Source organism: Macrosteles quadrilineatus, unplaced genomic scaffold (genome assembly GCF_028750875.1).
Source record: "Macrosteles quadrilineatus isolate MER2022 unplaced genomic scaffold, UCM_ALF_1.0 Scaffold_9__3_contigs__length_116548681, whole genome shotgun sequence".
NCBI classification, from domain to species: domain Eukaryota; kingdom Metazoa; phylum Arthropoda; class Insecta; order Hemiptera; family Cicadellidae; genus Macrosteles; species Macrosteles quadrilineatus.
Window position 1 is genome coordinate 85,485,631 of NW_026542602.1, and position 21,566 is coordinate 85,507,196.

Below are 21,566 nucleotides of genomic sequence, written 5' to 3' on the forward strand. Positions count from 1 at the left end.
AATTATATATAAGGATATTTATGACGGCAACATTATCCTAACCTACATTAATTTTGTATTTAAAATAACGGCCTTATAGTCTAGTCAAGTGGGTTTTTAAAAGGGCTTGAAGTGGAAAGTTCATAGGTAATTGTTTTTTAAGGCTTACTTTATATTTTTGGAGGTTCTGAACACGAACCTGAAGTTGTCCAACAAAATGTCTTTCGGCAAATAGAAGAAAATTAAAAAATGTGTAAAAATCTTTAAATAGTCTAAAGAAACTAAATAAACAGTATCACAAATCTGACACATACTTTCTCCCATAAGCTTGTAAACAACCTTTATCATGGGTAAGTGGTGGGATGAGTAACTATAATAATTTTGTAGAAAAAATCCCAAAAGCTACAATAACTTTTGAACCGTAATTGTTACAGTAAAGGAAGTTGTATCATTTTGCATTATTAAAAAAAATTAATTGGAGCTCTTAGTTTGGAAAAATATCTTTCTTTCAAGTTAGGCTAACTTATAAGGCTTCCTAGTAAAAACTAAATGAGGCGCTTATACATGTATGAAAATACTTCAACATACGATTTAATTTTCAAATATTGCGCTTACTTAAAAGTTTACTTAGTTGAAAAACAAATTATAAGTTGATGGGTACATAAGAATTGCACAACGTAGGGTACTGTATTAGCAAAAAAACAATTTATGATTTCACATAAAATAGATAGGCCTATGTTGTACCCTACCTACTAAACTTTTGTCAGGAATCATTACCTGCAGCTCATTATGTAAATATCACACACAGTAAGCAAAAATAAAATGACGGAAAACTTGTATTACATTTTGTATGAAATCCATCCTATTATCGTAAATCAGGGCACAAATTTTATCAATTTCTGTAATACTACATCAATTATAATAATAAGAATATTAAGTAATGAAAAATGTAATGAAAGTAATAAAAAAGAAGCCTTTATATTATAATCAACCACAAGACCAAAGCTACCTTAGTAAAACAGTATCCATCCACAAATAATTATATAATTGCTCCTCTCCATTTTCCTCCCTCGTTGGGAGGGGGAGAAACGCGCCACTCAGTCATCAGTTCACCCTCAGCTTTACTCAGTGCGGTTCGCGGTTGTTTAAGTTGTGTGTTTTGATTAGGCTGACTTTGTAACTTTTTTCAGTGTTTTTAAAATGGATCAGGAATCTTCAGTTGTGCAGTCATCAATGAACAAACCATTATTAATTCTAGGGGGATACATGTATAGAGTTCACAGAAGAAAAGTTGATACTATTTGGTGGGCATGCAGAAAGGATAGACAAACCGGATGTAAGGCAAGATTATCAACAGATTTAGAAAATAACGTGATTTCAACATGCAGAGTCGAACATTCCTGTGTACCAGACCAAGCAGAAATAGAAGTGAAGACTACCTACGAGACGTGTCGAAAAAGAGTAAGGAAAGAAACATCTGTGCCTGTAAACATCATCTACAAGGAAGAATTTTCAACGGTTTACAGCAAAGGTCTTAATTTCGTCACTAAAGTATCGAAGTATGACAATGTGAAAGGAACATTGTGTAATGAAAGAAGAATCGTTCTCGGGACGGAGCAAAACCCAAAAGATTGTGTGTCCGTACAGTTTCCATCATCACTTCTAGAACTTCCAAACGGTGAACATTTTCTTATTGCAGACCGTCTAATTAATCCTGGTAAAAGAATTTGTATATTTGGTGGGGTGCATGCAAATCAGTTGATGTCAAGAGGCTCGATTTGTTTATTTGATGGAACTTTCAGAAGTTGTCCGAAACAGTTCACACAGATCTACACTATTCATGTTGACGTGGGTAGCACTGAGTACGAAACTCATATTTTCCCGGCTATATTTGCACTTCTGTCAGACAAACAAGAATGCACGTACAAGATTATGTTGGAGATGATTAAGGAGTGGTGCCCTTCTTGGTCGCCTGAACTCGTGAAAGTGGATTTCGAGGCGTCTATGATGACAGCAATCAAAGACACGTTCCCTCAGACTCAAATATCTGGCTGCAGTTTTCACTTCGGACAATGTTTGTGGAGAAAAATTCAGGCTTTGGGACTTGTAAAGGATTACAGGGAAGATGAAGCTGTAAAACAAACCTGCAAAAAGTGTGCGGCTTTGGCCTATTTGCCACCGACTTACATCCAAGAAGCGTGGATGATCATACTTCAGAACGCCCCAGAAAATGAAAAACTCGACGATTTTTTAGCTTATTTCGTTGAGCAATGGTTAGAGAACAGTAATATATCGCCTGAAGTTTGGAACGTTTACGGTCAGCGCCACCGAACCAACAACGCAGTTGAAGGTTGGAATAGGAAACTTAATGCACTAGTTGGAATGAAGAGTCCCAACATTTTCTTCCTCATAGACAAGCTAAAACAGTTGGCGATTGATGCTTCTTTTTCCATTCAGCACAGAGGATTGGGTGGATCAACCTCCAAGCGGAAGACGTCGTACGTCAAGTTAGACCAGAGAATTAATCTGATTTTGGAAGACTTTGGCCGTACCCATGACCTGATACAATGTCTCAGTGCGTTAGCGTATGTAAACTGTTTGGAGTAAATAAATGCGCCAAACATTCTTGTAAATAAGCCAAAATACAAAATTTACAATGAAATAAGTGTGATAAGTGTTAAAGTGAAAGTAAATGGTGGTGGTATGTGTAAAATACTCATGTAAGTAAGCACACTTTATGATTTTGAACATGTTTGTATATTTAAATACAATATTTTTTATTATAAGCTTACATTTATTTGGTTTTGATGGGTTTTAATTTTTTTTTATCTTTTTCTTTTTCTATTTTAAAACTACTGTATTCAAATTCAAATAAATTTCATTGTCATTGTATAACTCGTAGTACAAGTTGGAAGCAATGTACATAGTTCAAAAATGTATATAGTATTTTATTAAAAAAAGACTTAGGTATCAATGAAGATTAATATCAAGCCAGTTTAACCTACTTCCTAAATTTGTATTCTGTATAATTTACATTTTATATTTAATTTTTATCAAACCAACTTATTATTAGATTTTTTAAATGTTCTATAGGCCTAAATAATTAAAAAATACTTTAAAATACGTTCGTTATAACTATCTTTTTGAAAGGGTACTTACTATTTTGTTAGTGTTTTATATTCTACGGTAACTACTGTAGATGAAAAATTAAGCTCCATATTCAGACTGTAAATTATGAAAAAATATTTAATCTATGTGATGATCTGATGTTCTTGTTGAATTGCCTATGTTATAAAATAAAAATTAATAACAACCTAGTTTAACCTAACTCCTATTTTTTTATTTTGTATATAATGTACATTTTATATATTTGTTGTCAAACAAACTTTTAACCTAATTCCTAAATTGTTATTTTGTACATAATGTACATTTTATATATTTTTTGTCAAACCAACTTATTATTAGAATTTTTTTAATGTTCTTTACACCTAAATAATTCACAAATAGGCCTACTTTAAAATGCGTGCGACATTAAAAACTATTTATAACTATCTTTTTAAATTGTTACTGTACTTACTATTTTGATAGTGTTTTATAATCGATGGTAACTACTGTATTTAAGAAATTAAGCTCCGTATTCAAACGTTAAATTATGAAACGTATTTAATCTACCTATGTGATGATTTGAGTTCTTGTTGAATAGCGTTATGTTAGCCTATAAAATTGTGTAGCCTATGTCACTTCCTTATACTTTACATTTAGATTTAGCATAAATTGCACATATAGTAAAACATTGTATATATAGTAAGTAAGTGAAAGTAGTAGATAAAACACTACATAGGCTATATTGATCATATTCATGATTCATTTGATCATATTGATGATATTCATACTGATCAATCACAAATTGATCACTATATTGATTGTGATTTTCAGATTATAATAAACTTTTTTATTTGCAACCTAAAATTGTGTAGTTTTATTGATAACCTTACTTTCAATTTGACAAATTTCTTAGAGGGAACTAGTAATAAGCTTACCTTTAGGACCTTTAGTTGTATGAACATTTTGAAATTGTATCACATAAAATATATTTAAATAACCTTTATAGGTATATTTCTTTAACAATTAGGTTCAGTTTATCTTATCCAATTCGGATAGTGGGCTTAAACCTACTCAGGGGCCTAGACCTATAATTTAAATACGCTTCTTTAATTGTTTAAGAAGTTTATTCTATTAGCTTATCAGTTTTTTTCAGTTTAATTTATTCCAATCAGATAATGGGTTAAAAAATTAGGGACCTATATTTTCCTCAGCGACAGGAATCTTAATAATTTTGTCATAGAACGGTACCGTTTTCATGAAGGGAATACCATCGTATTCACTTTGCTGTGACTAACGATATAACGTTTTAATTTCTCCCCCTATAGTATATGAAGAAAGTGTTGTTTCCATAGAAATTATGTATATGTGGATGTGTACAGATCTACAGACTACACCTGTAGACCGATTTTGATGAAATTCGGTAAGTAGATACTAATCCATGGTATCTCTAGGTGTTGTTTTTATTTGTTAAATTTTGATTTTTAATGTTGATTTTACTATTAAAACACATAAAATCATGGAAAAATAACGGATTCTCTCGAAAATTGGCCGAACGATTTTGATACAAATTTAATAGTATGTAAGAAAATTTTAATTAGCCCTTTAAATTATGAACGAAATGGTGTAACTCCTATTCCAGTAAAAAATTACGGTTCAAAAGTTAATGCAACTTTTGTGGATTTACCTCAATCTTACTATATAATATTATAAACTAGCTGTTTGCCCGTTCTACGTACGGGAATCTTGTGGTAAGTTAAAACCTTATATTCAGAACAGGAGTTGGTTTGCATATTTAGTGTGCATTTTTCCAGATATGATGGCAAAACTATAATTGTTTAGGAATACATATAGGTAAACCTTCTCAAATACAATATCTGACAGTTTCAAAGCCAAAACGAATGCTTCGTAATTAAATGTCACCCGATCGTGTTAGTCCATATTTTATATCAATCGATGAAAGGAATTGCTTTACAGTATAGATCTATGAGGCATAGCCCTAAGGTAGTCCTGTAATTGAAAGTTACTTTTCACACTGGTTAAAAGTAGTTAAACACTACCTCAACCTCACTACTGCACACTTTATTCGGGTTGAAATTTCTATTAACAATGGTGATCTCGTCTTTTCCACGAAAAATAAGGACATTAATGCGTTACCAATAATAGACATACACACACAAATACAGAATTGAGTCCACACAACATTTTGGAGTCCAGGCAGAAAACGCTAAAAATTATACAGTAAGACATCAATTAAATTTAATAAGCAATAAGGTGCAGTGTTTATAAATAAATAGTGAAAATAGTGATGTGTTTGTATGTAAAAATTATTCTTACTGCTACCAACGTTTACATTTGAGAAAATAACTGTAGTACTTACGACTAATTCAAACTGTCCTTCTAATCAAACTGTATTATAGGTGTTAATCTGTTTGCGAATATATAAATAAATACACAGGCCACAAAACATGTAACATGTAACGTTAACAACGTAAAGCTTTGAAAAATCACTATGGTTTGCTAAAAAAAACTTTCACTTGATGTGGTGCAGTACCGAAGTTATTAATCTCCTTTGGTTTTAATTTTTTTTTTTTTTTAGTTTTCGAAAATCAAAGTTATTTCCCATTAATAGCATTATTTGTAAGCAGCTTTTAATGTTAACATATTAATGACAGTTTGAAGAAACCACCTTTATCCAAACAAAGGTTTCTTATTTAAAAGATTACGCAATCTCTAAACAATAATCGGTACTAGCAAACATTCGGAGGAAATGTGAAGAAAAACGCACAAATCTGGGGTTTTGTACGTTTGTAGTTTTATTTCCTAAGTAGGAAAAGTACCGATATCGTTGTCGAAATTTAAGTAAGTAGAAACCAAAAGTGACACATTGGAAAAGCGAGTTTAGCTACATCTGTTAAGTTAAACCTCTGTTACGGTACGATCACAGCGAAATCAGAAAGATCTTCCAAGATCGCAGCAACATCCACGATCACCCACTGACTGCAGTTGTGATTTTTTACTTTGCACTTAACACAACTGTCCTTGAAGCGCCGTCAATGAGTGGAAACCTTTGTAAGCTACGGTATTGGTGACGATGATTAAAAAAATGTAAGTTTCCTTGCACTAATACAACACTGATTCACGGTATTTTCCCCGGTTATCAAAACTCAAGAACAATCGTTGCACTTGCGATTAATTAAAGCTGATAAGTAAGGCACAACGTTTTTAATCTCACTTGGTTTGGATGTGCTGACAAAACTTGATCGGAAATGGTTGCGGTATTTGTAAACAACTTTGAATGTAAACATATCAGTGACAGCTAGAAGTGAGAACTAATCCAAACAGCTGATCGTTATCTATATGTAATTCCGTAAGTCAAATTTTTGTAAAGAAATTGTGAGTGACTGGATGGCCGTAGAAGGATGGGAGGGGTCTTATTTTAAAGCTCTTGACGTGAATTTTGAGGGAAAACTATTCATTTTTCTTATTTTTTTACCATAAATTCGCAACAGAATAAAACTTTTCCCATTAAAACAACATGGGGTTTAATTTTTTTACATCTTTTGAAATTAAAACAGCTGTTCCACAGATTTGAAAACAGTGATCAATACACACATTTGGTTTACTTTTAGCCAGTCAACTATGAAATGTATACTATAATAAAACTGAAATATTGAAGATTAGTCGGAAAAACGTCTGCATTCTTTGTTTATATTTAAATCATATACTCAAGTTTCATTTTTTCATGCTTTTACGTTATTGTCGTGTTAAAGGAATAAACGACATAGAATAAATATTCTGTATAAATAATCAAAGAGTCGAAATTAAATCTAACTTCTGTTTTGTTTTTATTTTTAAATCATATGTTCAAGTTTATTTTAAATGATGTTGTTTTCTTTATATTTCTACACATTTTAAGGTTAAGGTTGTGTAAATATATACAACTAAAATAACCTATAAATGTTATTGGTTCTAAAATGGTGTATTTGCATTCCTTCGTAAGTAAATTTTTTTAGTGCAGTGAATATACAAAGTAGAGTAATCATATTCGATCATTCTTTTATAAAATCACCAGGGATTCAAGATGTTTTGGTATGTAGGCTGCTGGATATATATTCTTTTCAGTATAAGTACTGTAATTAATATGAACGCCAGGGGAATACCACCAAGGCGGGGAACTGTTCATAGGAATGACAGTGCGCGTAGGAGAGCAAGCATTTTTGAAATAGTAATTTGAAGTGATTTTCTCAGGATTTTAATTTTACAAAAACAGTCTGCAGGCGACATAAACTAACAACTCGATACATTATAACCTAAACTTTACCTTCCTAATCTAACCTAACTTCAAAACACTTAATGCAGTCACCAATTCACATATAGCACGACCTACCACACCTGACATGCCTAAATAAGAACTACGAGTAATTAGTCCATTATTCCGTCTATATCTCCATAATGTGACGAAATTCCTATTGTAGTAAACATTAAGTTATTGACTATAGAATCACTTGATATGTTTCTACAAAGTTAAAGCACGGCTGCCTGCGGCCGTGGTTAAAGGCGGCCGTGTATACAACGATGTTATTATCTTTAGTCAACGATGTTCTTCTTCTCATCAACCATGTTACTCTCTTCACTTAACTTAATCTGAACTTGTGATGGCGACGGCGTAGCAGACAGAATAACACTTAGCTAGCACTACGCAACACGTATGAGTAGGTACGAATGAGTATTTTGTTTTGGCGATATCTTGAGAAATATTCATCAGCGGGGAAAATTAATGGTATATTTGGATTCAGGAGGTAAAAAACTATAAAGTAAGATATCAAAATTAAAAATTCGTTTGGAGGCACCTGTACGGAATAAATACCAACTGCATTTTTGAACGTCCGTAATTTTATTTACAAAGTAGTGAGGCTATATTTAAATCATTAAAGACACGCTCGCCAATCCAGTGAATACATTAAAATGACTTGGATCTTGATATGTACTCTGGTTTTCACGGAGAAGATTGCGTAAAATGCCATCTTGAGTGTTACAGACAAAGGGACAGACAGACAGACAGAAATTGAGATAAGACTCGTTTCTGCTTCTTTAATGTATAAAACGTAAAAATAACCTAAAAGTATATAATTCTATTCTGAGCAATGTACAGACAAAACTCTAATTTTATTTATATAGATATTACCTAAATAAAAATTTTATTTTAGCGAATTTCCCATATGAAATGAAAATGAAATGAAAAAGTGCTTTTATTTACAAATAAGTGAACAAAAAATAACTTCTTAGCACTAAATACAACTATGGACAAAAAGCCCGTCTGTTGCGGCTGGCGTACCTGGTTAGCACTTGTACAAAACTGATTAATAATAACAATTTAATGAAACTAATAAATAATAATAAAAAGATTTTAAAAGTAATGACATTTGGGAAAATGATTCTCACAGATTGAATTCTTGAATTAACCCCCATCTTTTAGACCAAGTTGCATCTTTTAAATAATTGCTTAAGACCCGCCAATCCCACCCATTCAATATCTCTATATATTGTTCCTGTGTCAAAATTGGACAGCCAAAATAAAATTTCCTTATTGACTTCAAAATGGGACAAACGGATAAAAAATAAAAAACATCTTCTTTCTCTTGTAAATTACAAAGAGTGCACAAATGATAATTGTCTACAAGCCACGGTTTGAAGTTGAGGTTGATAAGCTCAGCTCTTGCCTTGATCGTCCAGGACATCACAGTTATGTCATATCTGTCAGCGAGGTATGTCTTATCTTTTAGGTCGAAGTTAATAGATAAGAGTTGTTGGTGATACAGAGAGTGCGCGCTCGACCCTCGCAATCACTTTTCCATGCTGCCCTTTCCCCTTCCACTACACTCATCAGCTGTGATTGTAGAACAGGGATGCCAACCTCGTCTACGTCAAAATTTATTTCCCTGCCATGCTTGTTTCCCAGACGCTTCCAATGTTTACACCAGTAAATATTCTTGTTTACTATTTGTCTGGCTAATTTAAAAGGTAAACGACTTTCAGACATTGATAACACGTTTAATAGATAGTTAATATTTAACACGCTTGAATAAAAGTATATCTTATTTGTTAATGATTCAATATAAATTAAATAATTTGGTGTGTTTTTCGGAAGATGAAATAATCTCTTGATGAAAAACTTATTAACAGACTCCACAGAATCGCTGTCAATGAAACCCCACACTTGCGCGCCGTAACAAATAATTGATCGTATGACAGAGTTAAAACACAATTGTTTGGCACTGAGTGGGACTTCGTTGCTATTTATAAGATTTCCCCAAAGTGAATTAATAGCTAATTTAGACACTTTTTCTTTTACTTTAAAATGTTTTATCCAAGATAATGAGGGAGTTAAAGTAATACCAAGGTAAGTATATTCATTCACCACTTCAATACGCTCGCCTCTGTACCACCAACGATCAGCAGACCCCAGTTTGCCTCCTTTACGAAACACCATAACATTGGATTTACTTAGATTTACACGAAGATTCCAACGTGCACAATAATCATCTAATCGATTGATCATATGCTGGAGGACAGTAGCTGTTGGAGAAATAAAAATTATATCATCAGCATACATTAAAATATTCACTTTGACTCCCTCAAACAAAACTCCTCCACCAACCTCCTCCGGCATGTCGTTAATAAATAAATTGAACAAACTAGGGCTACACACACATCCTTGCCTCAGACCTATCGTTGTATTAAAACTATCTGTAACACCTGCTCGATTCCAGACAGAGGCACTTGTACCGTTGTAATATTGTTTTATAATATTCAAAAACTTTGTTGACACACCTAAAGATGAAAGTTTGTACATTAATGATTGTCTATCTACAGTGTCAAAAGCGGCGCTAAAATCTACAAAAAAACAGTATAACTTTTCTTGTTTATAAAATTGCAAATGTGCCATGCATGTTAAACTAAAAATATTATCAATTGTTGAATAGTTTTTCCTGAAACTCAGTACGAATATCTTCGTCATTGGCCCATTTAACTAACCTATTATTTATTAAACATGAAAATATTTTACCGATGCATTCAATAAAAGATAGGCCTCTATAATTTGTAACTAAATTTAAATCACCTTTTTTGTGTAAAGGAAAAACAATAGATCGCTTAAAAGATTCCGGAACTTCTTCTTTTGAATATATGTTATTATATAGAGCAAGCAATATTTGAAGAAAGGGCAATGGAGCATTTTTGTAAAATTCATACGGAATTCTGTCCAGACCGGGCGCTTTCCCCGTTTTTACTTTATTTAGCACTTCCAGCAATTCATACATCTCAAAATCCCGATCTAATCTATTGTCTAAAATCAAAGGTTCAGCATAATATATCTCCACTGCCATATAGGGAATAAGCTATTTACCGTAGTACTCATGGTAAGACCTGGACGCGGGACCGATTATTCTTTTCGTTTTGCGGTCCCTAGAGGCCAAAAACACCATCCGTTCAAATTTATATATGAGGCGGGTCATAGTAAAACTGGCTAAGTGACATTTTTTTCGAAATTGAGATTTTGACGTTTTATTATTCTATGGGAGTCAATACACCAGACCGTGTGCTCACTTTATGTCAGAACTGGCTATTTCCTATTTAAAAATCGTTTTAGCGAATTTCCCTATAGGGAAGTAGCTATTACCGTAGGTGGCACGGTAAGACCTATACCCGGGACCGATTACTTTTTCATTTTGATGTCTCCAGTGGCCAAAAACCCCATTTTTGTTCAAATTTTATATATACGTCCGTAAACGCGATAACTTGAGTAATTTTTGTCCGATTTTGATGAAATCTGGTTTAAAGGTGTAAAGCGGGATAAACTTGAATGAGTTATCGAACCAGCATGATCGGACCATGGGAACGGGGCTTTACGGGGGGCTTTATGGGGTTGAAATTGGTTTTTCTCACTTTTGACCCTCAAAACACAAAATTTCCCCAATTTCTCTTTAGACCTTTTTAAAGAGCTTAAAAAACAATTAATTTAGTAAATAAAAGTATTTTTGTTCGGTTAATAGTTACGGAGAAAATTAAAAAAAAATTGTAAATTTAAAATTCCCGTGTTATTCTTATGGAGAATATTGTCAAATGTTGTAGTTTGCTTGTTTATGGATTTATTTGGTATTTTGATCGAATTTATTTATTTTGTACTAAGCTATCTATATTTTACAAAAAATATTACACTTTATTAGTTTCTTGTAGCAGCAAACCTAGGTACTCGTTAAACCTAATGTTATTAAAATATATTTAATTGAAAATCAATTAAGACAAACGGAAATTCGCTTAGTCGGCAGGTTTGCTGCGGCGGGGGTATTTAAGTTTAGCGGTTGCAGCAAAACTCACCTTTTCCATCCCGACTTTTGTTGCAAAACTGGTCATTTGCTGTCCGACCAATGGTAGCGCAGCTTATGATCACGTGAATTTAAGTTTGTTTACACATCAACTTTTGAAGAGTTAGTCTTGATTTTTAAAATAATTGTTTCACGTCATTCTAATCTAGGGAGTTAGAAACGTTATTAAAAGGTTTTATATGTCAAACCTATGCTTTTATTTTAAACTCCTTATATACCATTTTAAAATGTTTGCTGAAGCAAAACTGGTTTTTTATAACAATGGTTGTTGCAAAACTGGTTATTTTTAGTCTGTCACAGCAAAACTGGCTAAGTGGTATGTTTAATGTATTTTTACTGGCTAGTTAATAGTAACAGCTGAAAAATATTTGTTTTCCAAGATATTTAAGTACTTAATGTACTTGTAATAGTATATTTCGTACCTAAGCCGAAAATGAGGTTTTGCCGGCTCGAGATAGTTTTTAAGTTCGAGACGAAGTCGAGAACTTAAATCGATCGAGAGCTGCAAAACCATTTTGGTCCGTGGTACGAACGCTATTTTTCACCACACTATACCCTATTACCACTATTCAACACTATAATATTAGGCCTACTCAACATAACTACAACTTTAAGGTTATGTGAAGAAATGATTTGAGGAATCAGCAAAAATTAAAATAAATAGTTGCTAGGCAACGGTGACAATAACACAATTCTATTGCAATGCTATGGGGCTATGGGTTTTGATTGTGTATTTAAAATGCGTTATTTTCATGTTTTAAGTAAGTAAGCGGACAGCTGATTTTGCGGCCCCGGCCTGTAAAAACCTGCTCGGTCCCCAAATTACGATGACAGCTGGCATGGCCAGCAAAACGTAACTTTCAGCCACCAATTAACGTATGTAATACAGCCAAAAACATCATAGTGTGGTGAAAAATTACAACTCTATAACTTTAACAGAACAATAGTATATTTCGTACCTAGGGCCGAAAATGAGGTGTTTTGCTGGCTCGAGATAGTTCGAGACGAAGTCGAGAACTTAAATCGATCGAGAGCTGTAAAACCATTTCGGTCCGAGGTACGAACGCTATTTTTCACCACTGCACCGTACTATTTTGTTAGAAACTGGAACAGATATATTTTGTTCCATTAAATAAATAATAAATCATCAAAAATATAGCTCAGATCAAAATGAAGCGCATTATGTTTATGTTTATGTTTTATAGTAATGTATGTAAATTAAATTGAATTTTGCTTGGTCAACAAAACTTTTTAATTTGCCAGATAGAGAATGAAAGGTTTAAAAAAAATATACTTACTGTAGGCTAATTAAAAATAAATGTGTTGGCTCCTGTTTGAAAATAAAAGTAACTAATAACTAACTAAAACCCAAAATAAAGCTCTAAGCATGAAATAAATATGTTTTTTATGACAACTATCCATTTCATGGTAGACTACAATCATTTTGAGAAATGTATGGGTTTCGAATAGGTATTTTACTTAAACATTATCTTTGTCGAATGCCTACAAACTAACCGTAAGGTAGCTTTGTAAGGTAAGGTAGGTTGTAAGGTAGGGCAATATCATCAGACTTGGTATCGGAAGTCTAGTGCCCTAAACGCAAATATCTTAACTAAATCAATAGTTTAATTTTTACTCAAAGCAAATTTAATTTAAAAGCCTCTAATAAAAAAAAACTTGAATATTATTATTATTGCAGGAAATGCTAAATAGAGCTTACTCCTTGTTTAAATGGACAACATATAATAGACCTAACACAGTACGGAACTGTATTTATAGCTTTAGTAAACTGTAATGAGAAAAAAATAAAACAAATTTATTGCTCTACACCTATATTTGATTATAAACTAATTGAGAAATTATCTTTATGAGAGAAGTTTTGACAATGGAAATCAAACAAAGAAAAAGTGCACCAAACATTATATATTTTTAAGATATTTCCATAAGTTTAAATTAAAATTTTTACAGTTATTAATCACGAGGAACATCTCCAGCAGCGAGTGTTGATGGCTGTCTGTTTGACCTGAAAAACAGAAATTAAAGATATTTTGTTGTCTCAATAAAACTGATGTTTTGCAGTATTTTTTTAAGTTGTCATATAGGTATTCTCGCAATAAATTATGTGACTTTGACAAATATATGGATTATAATTTCCATTTGATCTTAAAATACTGATTATTCGATGTGATAAATGTTGTGTTTTGAAATATCGCTCTGTGTGTGAGCCAATTAATTGCAAAACAACTATAGGTACGGTGTTCCAAATTAATTAATTAGGCCTAAGTAATTTCTTTGATTAGGTTTCCAAACAAATTCAGAAAATAGTCTGATTGGAATTTTGCCGCCGAAATGAGTCTTGCGCGGCCGACGCTAGGATCGCCTGCATGGTGGCAGCACTACTCTATCTCATTCAGTAAACTGACTTGGCCGCGCGTTTTCTAGATAGTCTACCTCAAGATGCATGGAGTAATAGTGCACTTTTACTCCATACATCTTGAGTCTACCTAGCTGCCGATTTTGCAAGAAATGAGACATTAAAGGTAAAAAAATTGCTGCATCCAATACCACTTGTTAGGTATCTGCGTTGCGCTGATATAATCTTAATAAATTAATAACTTGTAATAAAAATAAGAAAGAGCTTTTAATGGACTGTATTGTGTATATTTTGAAAAAGAATGAATACAACAGATGTTAATTAAATCAGCACCAAAACAAATGTTATAGAGGAAACAAGCAAAGAGTATCAAACACCACTGTACCATATACATGTAGCTTTTCTCACACTCAGTGGGGTCTTGACTCAATATATAACTAAAATTGAAATCTAATTGATTTGACCTGCATAATTGACATTGACTTGATATGATACTCTCCATGCACAGGCCTGAGGCCCACGTGGACAGGCAAATGTGAGGTAAAAAGTTTAAATAATCCTTGAATTTAACTGGTTCTATTAATATGTCACAGGTATGGTAAATGTTTTTATTAATATAGTTAGAATAATCTAAATGGCATTTTCATTAAGTACGATAGCCAAACTAACAGAAGAACTGTGTACAGTTTCAATGGAAACCTAAATACAGGGTGTCTATATAACTCTTAGGTTTGACATATACATATCTCAAAAGATTGGAAATATGAAGTTAATTTCTCAATAACAAACAGTTCAACTCATATAGGCCTACCAATTGTAAATTTTTGGTCATTATTTTTGGCAACGCTGTGGCATATAAAATTTGAAAATATCTAGAGTTGCAATGAGCCAGAAAATGGTGCTAGTAAATGGGGAGTTATTTTATAGACACCCTTTACTCATAATAATTTCTTATTAATCACAAAGAAATAATTAAAATTAAATTGAAAAAATACCTCTTCATCAATCTGGGCGTGGCTTGCTGCAGCCACTTCTTGACTGAATTTCTCATATCCTCCGTCGATGCTTCTCGATGCTTTCGCCTGACAGCATCTATAAATCAGAAAAAGTATAGATCAGAAATCGGTTCACTAACTTCAATTGTAATAAATTTTGGAAATGATTAATTAAATAAATCACACCCATCAACGTGTACTGAACATACAAAGAAAAGAGTAAAGTATCAGAGCAGAAATACCCCTGAAGCAGCAAACCTGCAGACTAAGGGAATATCAATTAGTCTTAAATTGGATTTATGCAAAAATATTTCCATAAAGCATATTAGCATATTTTCCCAATTTAAGTAAAGTTAAAGATCTAACTAATACTTAGGTTTGCTATTATGGGGAATGTACAAATACGTTTTTTGAACAAATGTTGATATTAAGGTGAAGTAGTAGGGGTTAGGGATGGAAATTATCGTTGTTTTCCGGCAACGGTTGTAACGATAACGCAGCTGCCCAATAACGTGTTGCGGCAATACTTAAAATATTCGTCATGACGAGAAACCTTGCGCAAAACTATCCATATTTTTCATAAATTGCCCTTTAAGGTCATAATTGCTTTCTAAAGGGAACTTTCCATATACTTAATGCTAAACATACTTCAGCTGTTCTAATTTTGTATGTTGTTATTTCAATTTATTACCTTATTAAAATCTGGTGTGATATTTTGTTTGTAATGCTGTAATCTGTTTTGTTTGTTTCAGCTTAACTTAACCAATCAATAATTTTATGAATACTTATGAAGTCAAACGGGTTGAAGCCTGTGGGTAACAGCTAGTTTTAATAACGCTTGCCAACTCGTTGCTGCTAAAATCATTCCCTAATATGAAGCATAGGTATAAGATTTAAGATAGGCAAGTCATTCAATTTCATTAGACTTGTGTATCATGCAAAGTGAAGTGGGTTACCAGCTTATGCCAATACTACCATATGTACTACATGTGTGGTCATTCAGTGAAAATAATAGAATTTACACAAAAATGTTTCTAGGCCTTCAACTTAAGTTTTGGACTCACAATAAATCAAATACACCCGCTGCAGCAAACCTGCAAAGTGCAAACTAATCGAATTACCATTTGCCTGGATTGATTTTCAATTAATCTATTAAATTAACATTTATATTTAACGAGTACCTAGGTTAGCTGCTACAGGGAAACTAACAGTGTGTGCTTTTATTAAATCATCAATAGCTTATTATGAAATAAATAAATCCACCAAGTTTGATCAAAATATATCCATAAACAAGCCAACTACAACATTTTAAAAATTGTCCATACGAATTACATAGGATTTTTAAATTAATTTTTCTTTTTTTTCTCCCTAACCAATCACCGTACAAAAACAATTTTGATATACTACATTATTTGTTTTTTAAGCTCTTTAAAAAGGTCTGGAAAAAATTTTAAACATGAGAAACCCTTATTTGTAACCCATAAACCCCATATGAAACGATCATGCTGGTTCACGAACTCATTCAAGTTAATCCCGCCTTAAACCTTCAAACCAATTTTTATCAAAACCGGACAAAAATTACTCATGTTATCGTCTGGACGGACACACACACACATAATATATATTATATTATGTGATATGGATCGCAGGTCGAGGTTCGTTAAATGATAGGCATGTTAACGTTGGCATGGGTTTATTCAAAGTGACCGAGCACTCAATCTAGGTCTAACGGTACAGTTCAAACTCAGTACAGTCCAAGTACAACAACAAGAGTACAGTCTGGTCGAATGATATAAAACTAACATGATATATATAAAAGAACATATTATGACATCTCCCTCTTTTAAAAAGAAAAAATTACATTTTTTTACAAATAAAATATTCAATCTTTTTTTTCAAAATTAAAAATTAGGCTACTTTTACATACCAACAGTTTTTTTTTTATTTTTGATTTACATAACAAATTAAACTAAGCCTAACACATCTGAACAGCAATATAATCATCAAAGTGAATTTACAATAGTCATAAAATTACCAAATATAAATTTACAATACAAAATCACAATATAAATTTACGATACAATTAATAATCAAAATTTGAATTTTATAAGGCATAGTTACTAGCCTAAATGAAATCAATAGAGCGCAAATTTCAAAGTATTAAAACTAAACAAGGTTACTGGAAACAACAATTAATCATAAAAAATATACAGAGTTTGAAAGTTACCACAAGAATTATAGACACGTTAGGCTAAGTACAATAAAAGAAACATAAACATGGATATTACAATAAAAAATTAAAATACTTCAAGTTAGGCCTACCTATAATATAAATCATTAGGGCCTACAAATTCATTTTGTCGACTGGTTTTATCATACGGCCAGAACGGGTCGTGTAGTGATTGTGGTCAGCAGGAAAGTGTACATGTCTAGGACTGTTAGGCCTTTCAGGAGATGAGGTTACTTCTTTGGCAGGAGACAAGATTGGTCTCAAAGGAGATTGGCTATGCCGTAGGCTATGGGAAGGAGACTTGATTGGGGATCTGGTCTTTACAGGCGATTTCGGGTTAATACCAGGTACATCATTACTACTGACAAAATAAGGCTTACATGATACATTGAATGGACGGAGATCCCGTCTGTTTCTAACATAAGTCTTGTCTGAACGTTCACTTTGTACAATATAAGACCTAGGCTCATCTCTCTTTCCAACAATTTGACCTTTTACCCATTTGTTTTTGTATTTCATCAAGGCATGTTCATTTACCTGCAAAGGCCTTAAGGGCTTTGCACCTCTATCATAATACCTTTTTTGAGAGTCCTGTCTTAAAATTAAGTTTTTTCTAACATTTTTCTGTACTCTAGGCCTAAGCATTTTTTCTTGACATGGCAAAATACCATTAAGTTTCCTACTGAAAAGAATTTCTGCTGGAGAAGGCAGATTACAACTGATTGGCGTATTTCTTAATTCTAAGAGAGCCAAATACAAATCAGTTTTTTCTAGCACAGACTTTTTGATCAGATTTTTAACACTTTGAACAGCTCTTTCTACCATCCCATTTGATTGCGAATAATGAGGACTTGTGCGTACATGTTTGAATTCCCAACACTTTGAGAAATTATCAAACTCACTACTGTTAAAACTAGTATCAAAACCAGAAATCACAACTCTAGGAATACCATGTCTGCTAAATACAGATTTCAAACTATTTACAACATAAACACTAGTCATATTTTGCAAGATCACAACTTCAACATATTTAGAAAGATAATCGACAACTAGTAAAAACTTTTTATCTTCAAAAAAGAAAATATCAATGCCTACCTTGTCCCAAGGTAGCTTTGGTACCTTGTGTGGCATCAGAGGTTCCTTTACATTGCTGTTTGCATTCAAAATACATGTTTCACACTTTGATATAACATCTGAGATTTGGGAGTTCATTTGCGGCCAATACATTACATTTTTTGCCCTGAGCTGAGTTTTGGTTACCCCTAGATGTGGATAATGTAACCTTTTGAGCATTTCATTTCTGATTCCCCTCGGAATCACTATGCACGGTCCCTTAAACAACAAACCATTACAATAGGTTAAGTCATCTTTAACAGACCAATATTGTCGCACAGATTCTGGAAGCTTACTTTTGTGGTTAGGCCACACATTACCTTTAACAAACTTAAGCAATGTAACAAGTTCACTATCATTAGCAGTATACTCTTTTAACTTAGACATGTTAATAGGATCAACATTCAGGTTTTGAGTTACATAATTAACATGAGCTTCTATGTCATCAGTGTCCAAGTTGAGTTCACTAGTATCGGAGCCATCAAAAGAACGGGACAAAGTATCCGCTATGAAAAGTTCTTTGCCACGTTTATACACTAAATTAATGTCATACTGCTGCAATTTTATTAACATCCGCTGTAGCCTAGGGGGACACAAATCAAGATTCTTCTTGAAAATTGCTACCAGTGGTTTATGGTCCGTTTCCACAGTGATGGTTGATCCAAATATGTACTGATGAAAACGTTCGCAGCCAAACACCACAGCTAAGAGTTCCTTTTCAATTTGGGAGTAACGTCTCTGCGTTTCATTTAACGCTTTGCTGGCATAGGCTACAGGCAGATTGTCTTGTAGCAGTGCACTACCTAAACCATTTTGAGAGCTATCTACAGTCAGTACAATAGGCTTGTTTACATCAAAGAACTGTAAAACAGGTCTGTTTGTTAACAATGATTTAAGTTTTTCAAAAGCCTTTTGTTGTTCATGTTGCCAACTAAAAATACAATCTTTTTTTAAAATAGAACGTAGAGGTGTTGTGTGCTCGGATAGGTTAGGTATGTACCTATTTACATATGTCACAAGACCTAAAAATCGTTCTAAAGACTTGCGGTCTGTTGGAGGTTCCATACAGGTTATTGCTCTGATTTTACTTTCATCAATGTCAATGCCATTTTGTGTAAATTTATGCCCAAGATACTTAATTTCTGTTGTGCCTATTTTACATTTCTCTTTATTTAGCTTAATATTTTCAACTCTCATTTTGTCTAACACTAACTTTAGTCTCGCATCGTGTTCCGCTTTTGTACGACCCCACAAAATAATATCATCAACGTAAACCTCGACCCCTTCGAATTCATCAAAGATTTGTCTCATTTTTTGCTGGAACACTTCACTAGCAGAGCATATACCGTATGGCAACCTCAGAAATTTGTAGCGACCAAAGGGGGTATTGAATGTGCATAGATCCGAAGACTTGGCGGTTAACTTCACATGCCAAAACCCATTTTTACTGTCAAGAGTACTAAAAAACTTAGCTCCAGCCATTTTGGCAGAAATTTCTTCAAAAGACGGAATTTGGAAATGAGGCCGCATTATTGCAGCGTTAAGATCTTTCGGATCTAGGCACAGTCGCATATCTCCATTGTTCTTAGCAACTATGACTAAAGATTGAACCCATTCTGTAGGCTTAACTACTTTCTCAATTATTTCATGTTTGACCAAATTGTCTAGTTTCCTTTTTAATTTAGGTTTTAATGCAAGTGGAACTTTCCTACATGCATGAATAACTGGAAGAGCACCTTCCTTTAACTGAATTTCATGTTCACCTTTTATACATCCAACACCAGACATCAAGTCTGGGTATTCATCAAGAATACAATGAGAAGACTCAGGACCTTCATTTGAGCCTTTATTACCTTTTACATTGTCAACCCTTTTTATGAGGTTCAGTTTGACACAATCGGACAACCCCAAAATGCAAGGCGATTTACTATTTACAACAAAAAACTCTACACTATGTACTTCATCTTTGTGTTTAACATCAAGGGAGCATTTACCTACAGTGTCTAAGCCTTGACCTGTGTAAGAGGTTAGCCTAGCTTTGGTTGGCTCGAGTTGTACATTTAGGTTAAGATCATCAAAAACTTTCTTACTTAATATGGAAATATCAGCACCTGAATCAAGCTTAAAACTAACATTTTTATCATTGATCAACAAATCTGAATGCCACTGGCACTTACCATATTTATTTTTGTTTGAGACAACATGTATCTCCCCTACAAACAAATTATCATCATCTTCACTGGAATCATTAATAACATTACACATATTTACATTCTTATTTTTGCATTTAGTAGCAAAATGATTCAAAACACCACACTTTGCACATTTCTTACCGAATGCAGGGCATTTACCATAAGCATGATTGTAACCACAACGGGAACACACAAACTGAAACTTCTGTTTGTTGTTGTTGATGAAGCCCTTTTTTAGATGAGTCTGCGTCGTCTGCGAGTGCAGCCGTTCTGCTGAAGTCGGTCTGCTACGATTGCGTATGAAGCTGTTTGATCGTGACGTCACATGTTGCCCTTTCTTGCAATCCTTGCTTGCAATTTTGTGCACGTCTATACTTGCCGATCTAGTGTCTGAGCAAATATCTCCTAATTGTTTGCTAGCAGTTTCTGAAGCCCTACATATTTCCAAAGCTTTATTTAAATCTAGGTCTTTAGTTTGCAAAAGTCGGTCTTTCAATGTTCTATTTCTAATACCCAAAATGAGTTTGTCTTTGATTAAACTGTCTGTTAACTGACCAAACTCACATGAGCTAGACAAATCCCTAAGATCAGTTACAAAAGAGTCTATATTTTCATCAAGGTTTTGCTCACGCAAAAAGAAAATATGACGTTCATAAGTTACATTTTTAGTGGGTATAAAATAATTATCAAACTTAGATATTACAGTCTCTAACTTGTGCTTGTCTTCTCCTGTTGAATACTGAAAATTGTTGTAGATTTTCAGAGCACGATCACCAATGACTGACAGTAAGAGAGCGATTTGATAATCACTAGTCTCTTTTTCACTTTTGCTAGCAACCATGTAGATTTTAAATTTTTGTTTGAAAAACGACCAATTTTCTGACATATTACCTGACCATGTCAATTCTGATGGTGGGCGTATTGAAGGTGTAGTCGAACTTTGCACGACGATGGACGTTTTTTCCTCCTCTTCTCCTGCTTTCGGCATGATTATAAAGCTTCAACGTCTTGTCTCAATAATTAAAAATAACTGTATTAAATTCAAACATACTTTTAAGACTCACATAATTAAATTTTACCGACTGCGCCATGTGATATGGATCGCAGGTCGAGGTTCGTTAAATGATAGGCATGTTAACGTTGGCATGGGTTTATTCAAAGTGACCGAGCACTCAATCTAGGTCTAACGGTACA

The 21,566-nt window shown here is 33.3% G+C and overlaps 3 protein-coding genes across 3 annotated transcripts in view; all 3 read right to left on the minus strand.

Annotated features, from left to right (window-relative positions):
- LOC129002075 (probable prefoldin subunit 4) overlaps nt 1-21,566 on the minus strand; it is a 59,539-nt gene that overhangs the window by 35,827 nt on the left and 2,146 nt on the right. The window lies entirely within an intron of this gene.
- Nucleotides 13,378-21,566, minus strand: part of LOC129002076 (uncharacterized) — a 56,152-nt gene continuing 47,963 nt past the window's right edge. The window contains exons 6-7 of the mRNA XM_054429600.1: nt 14,838-14,934; nt 13,378-13,491 (exon numbers count right to left, since the gene is read on the minus strand). The gene's annotated coding sequence lies outside the window, so the exon portion shown is untranslated. The remainder of the gene's footprint in view (nt 13,492-14,837; nt 14,935-21,566) is intronic.
- Nucleotides 17,400-21,360, minus strand: LOC129003610 (uncharacterized). Its single transcript, XM_054431908.1, has 2 exons — nt 20,358-21,360; nt 17,400-18,399 (listed from the first exon to the last, which is right to left on the minus strand). Exons 1-2 carry the CDS (start codon nt 21,358-21,360, stop codon nt 18,362-18,364), a joined length of 1,041 nt encoding a protein of 346 aa, XP_054287883.1. The 3' UTR covers nt 17,400-18,361.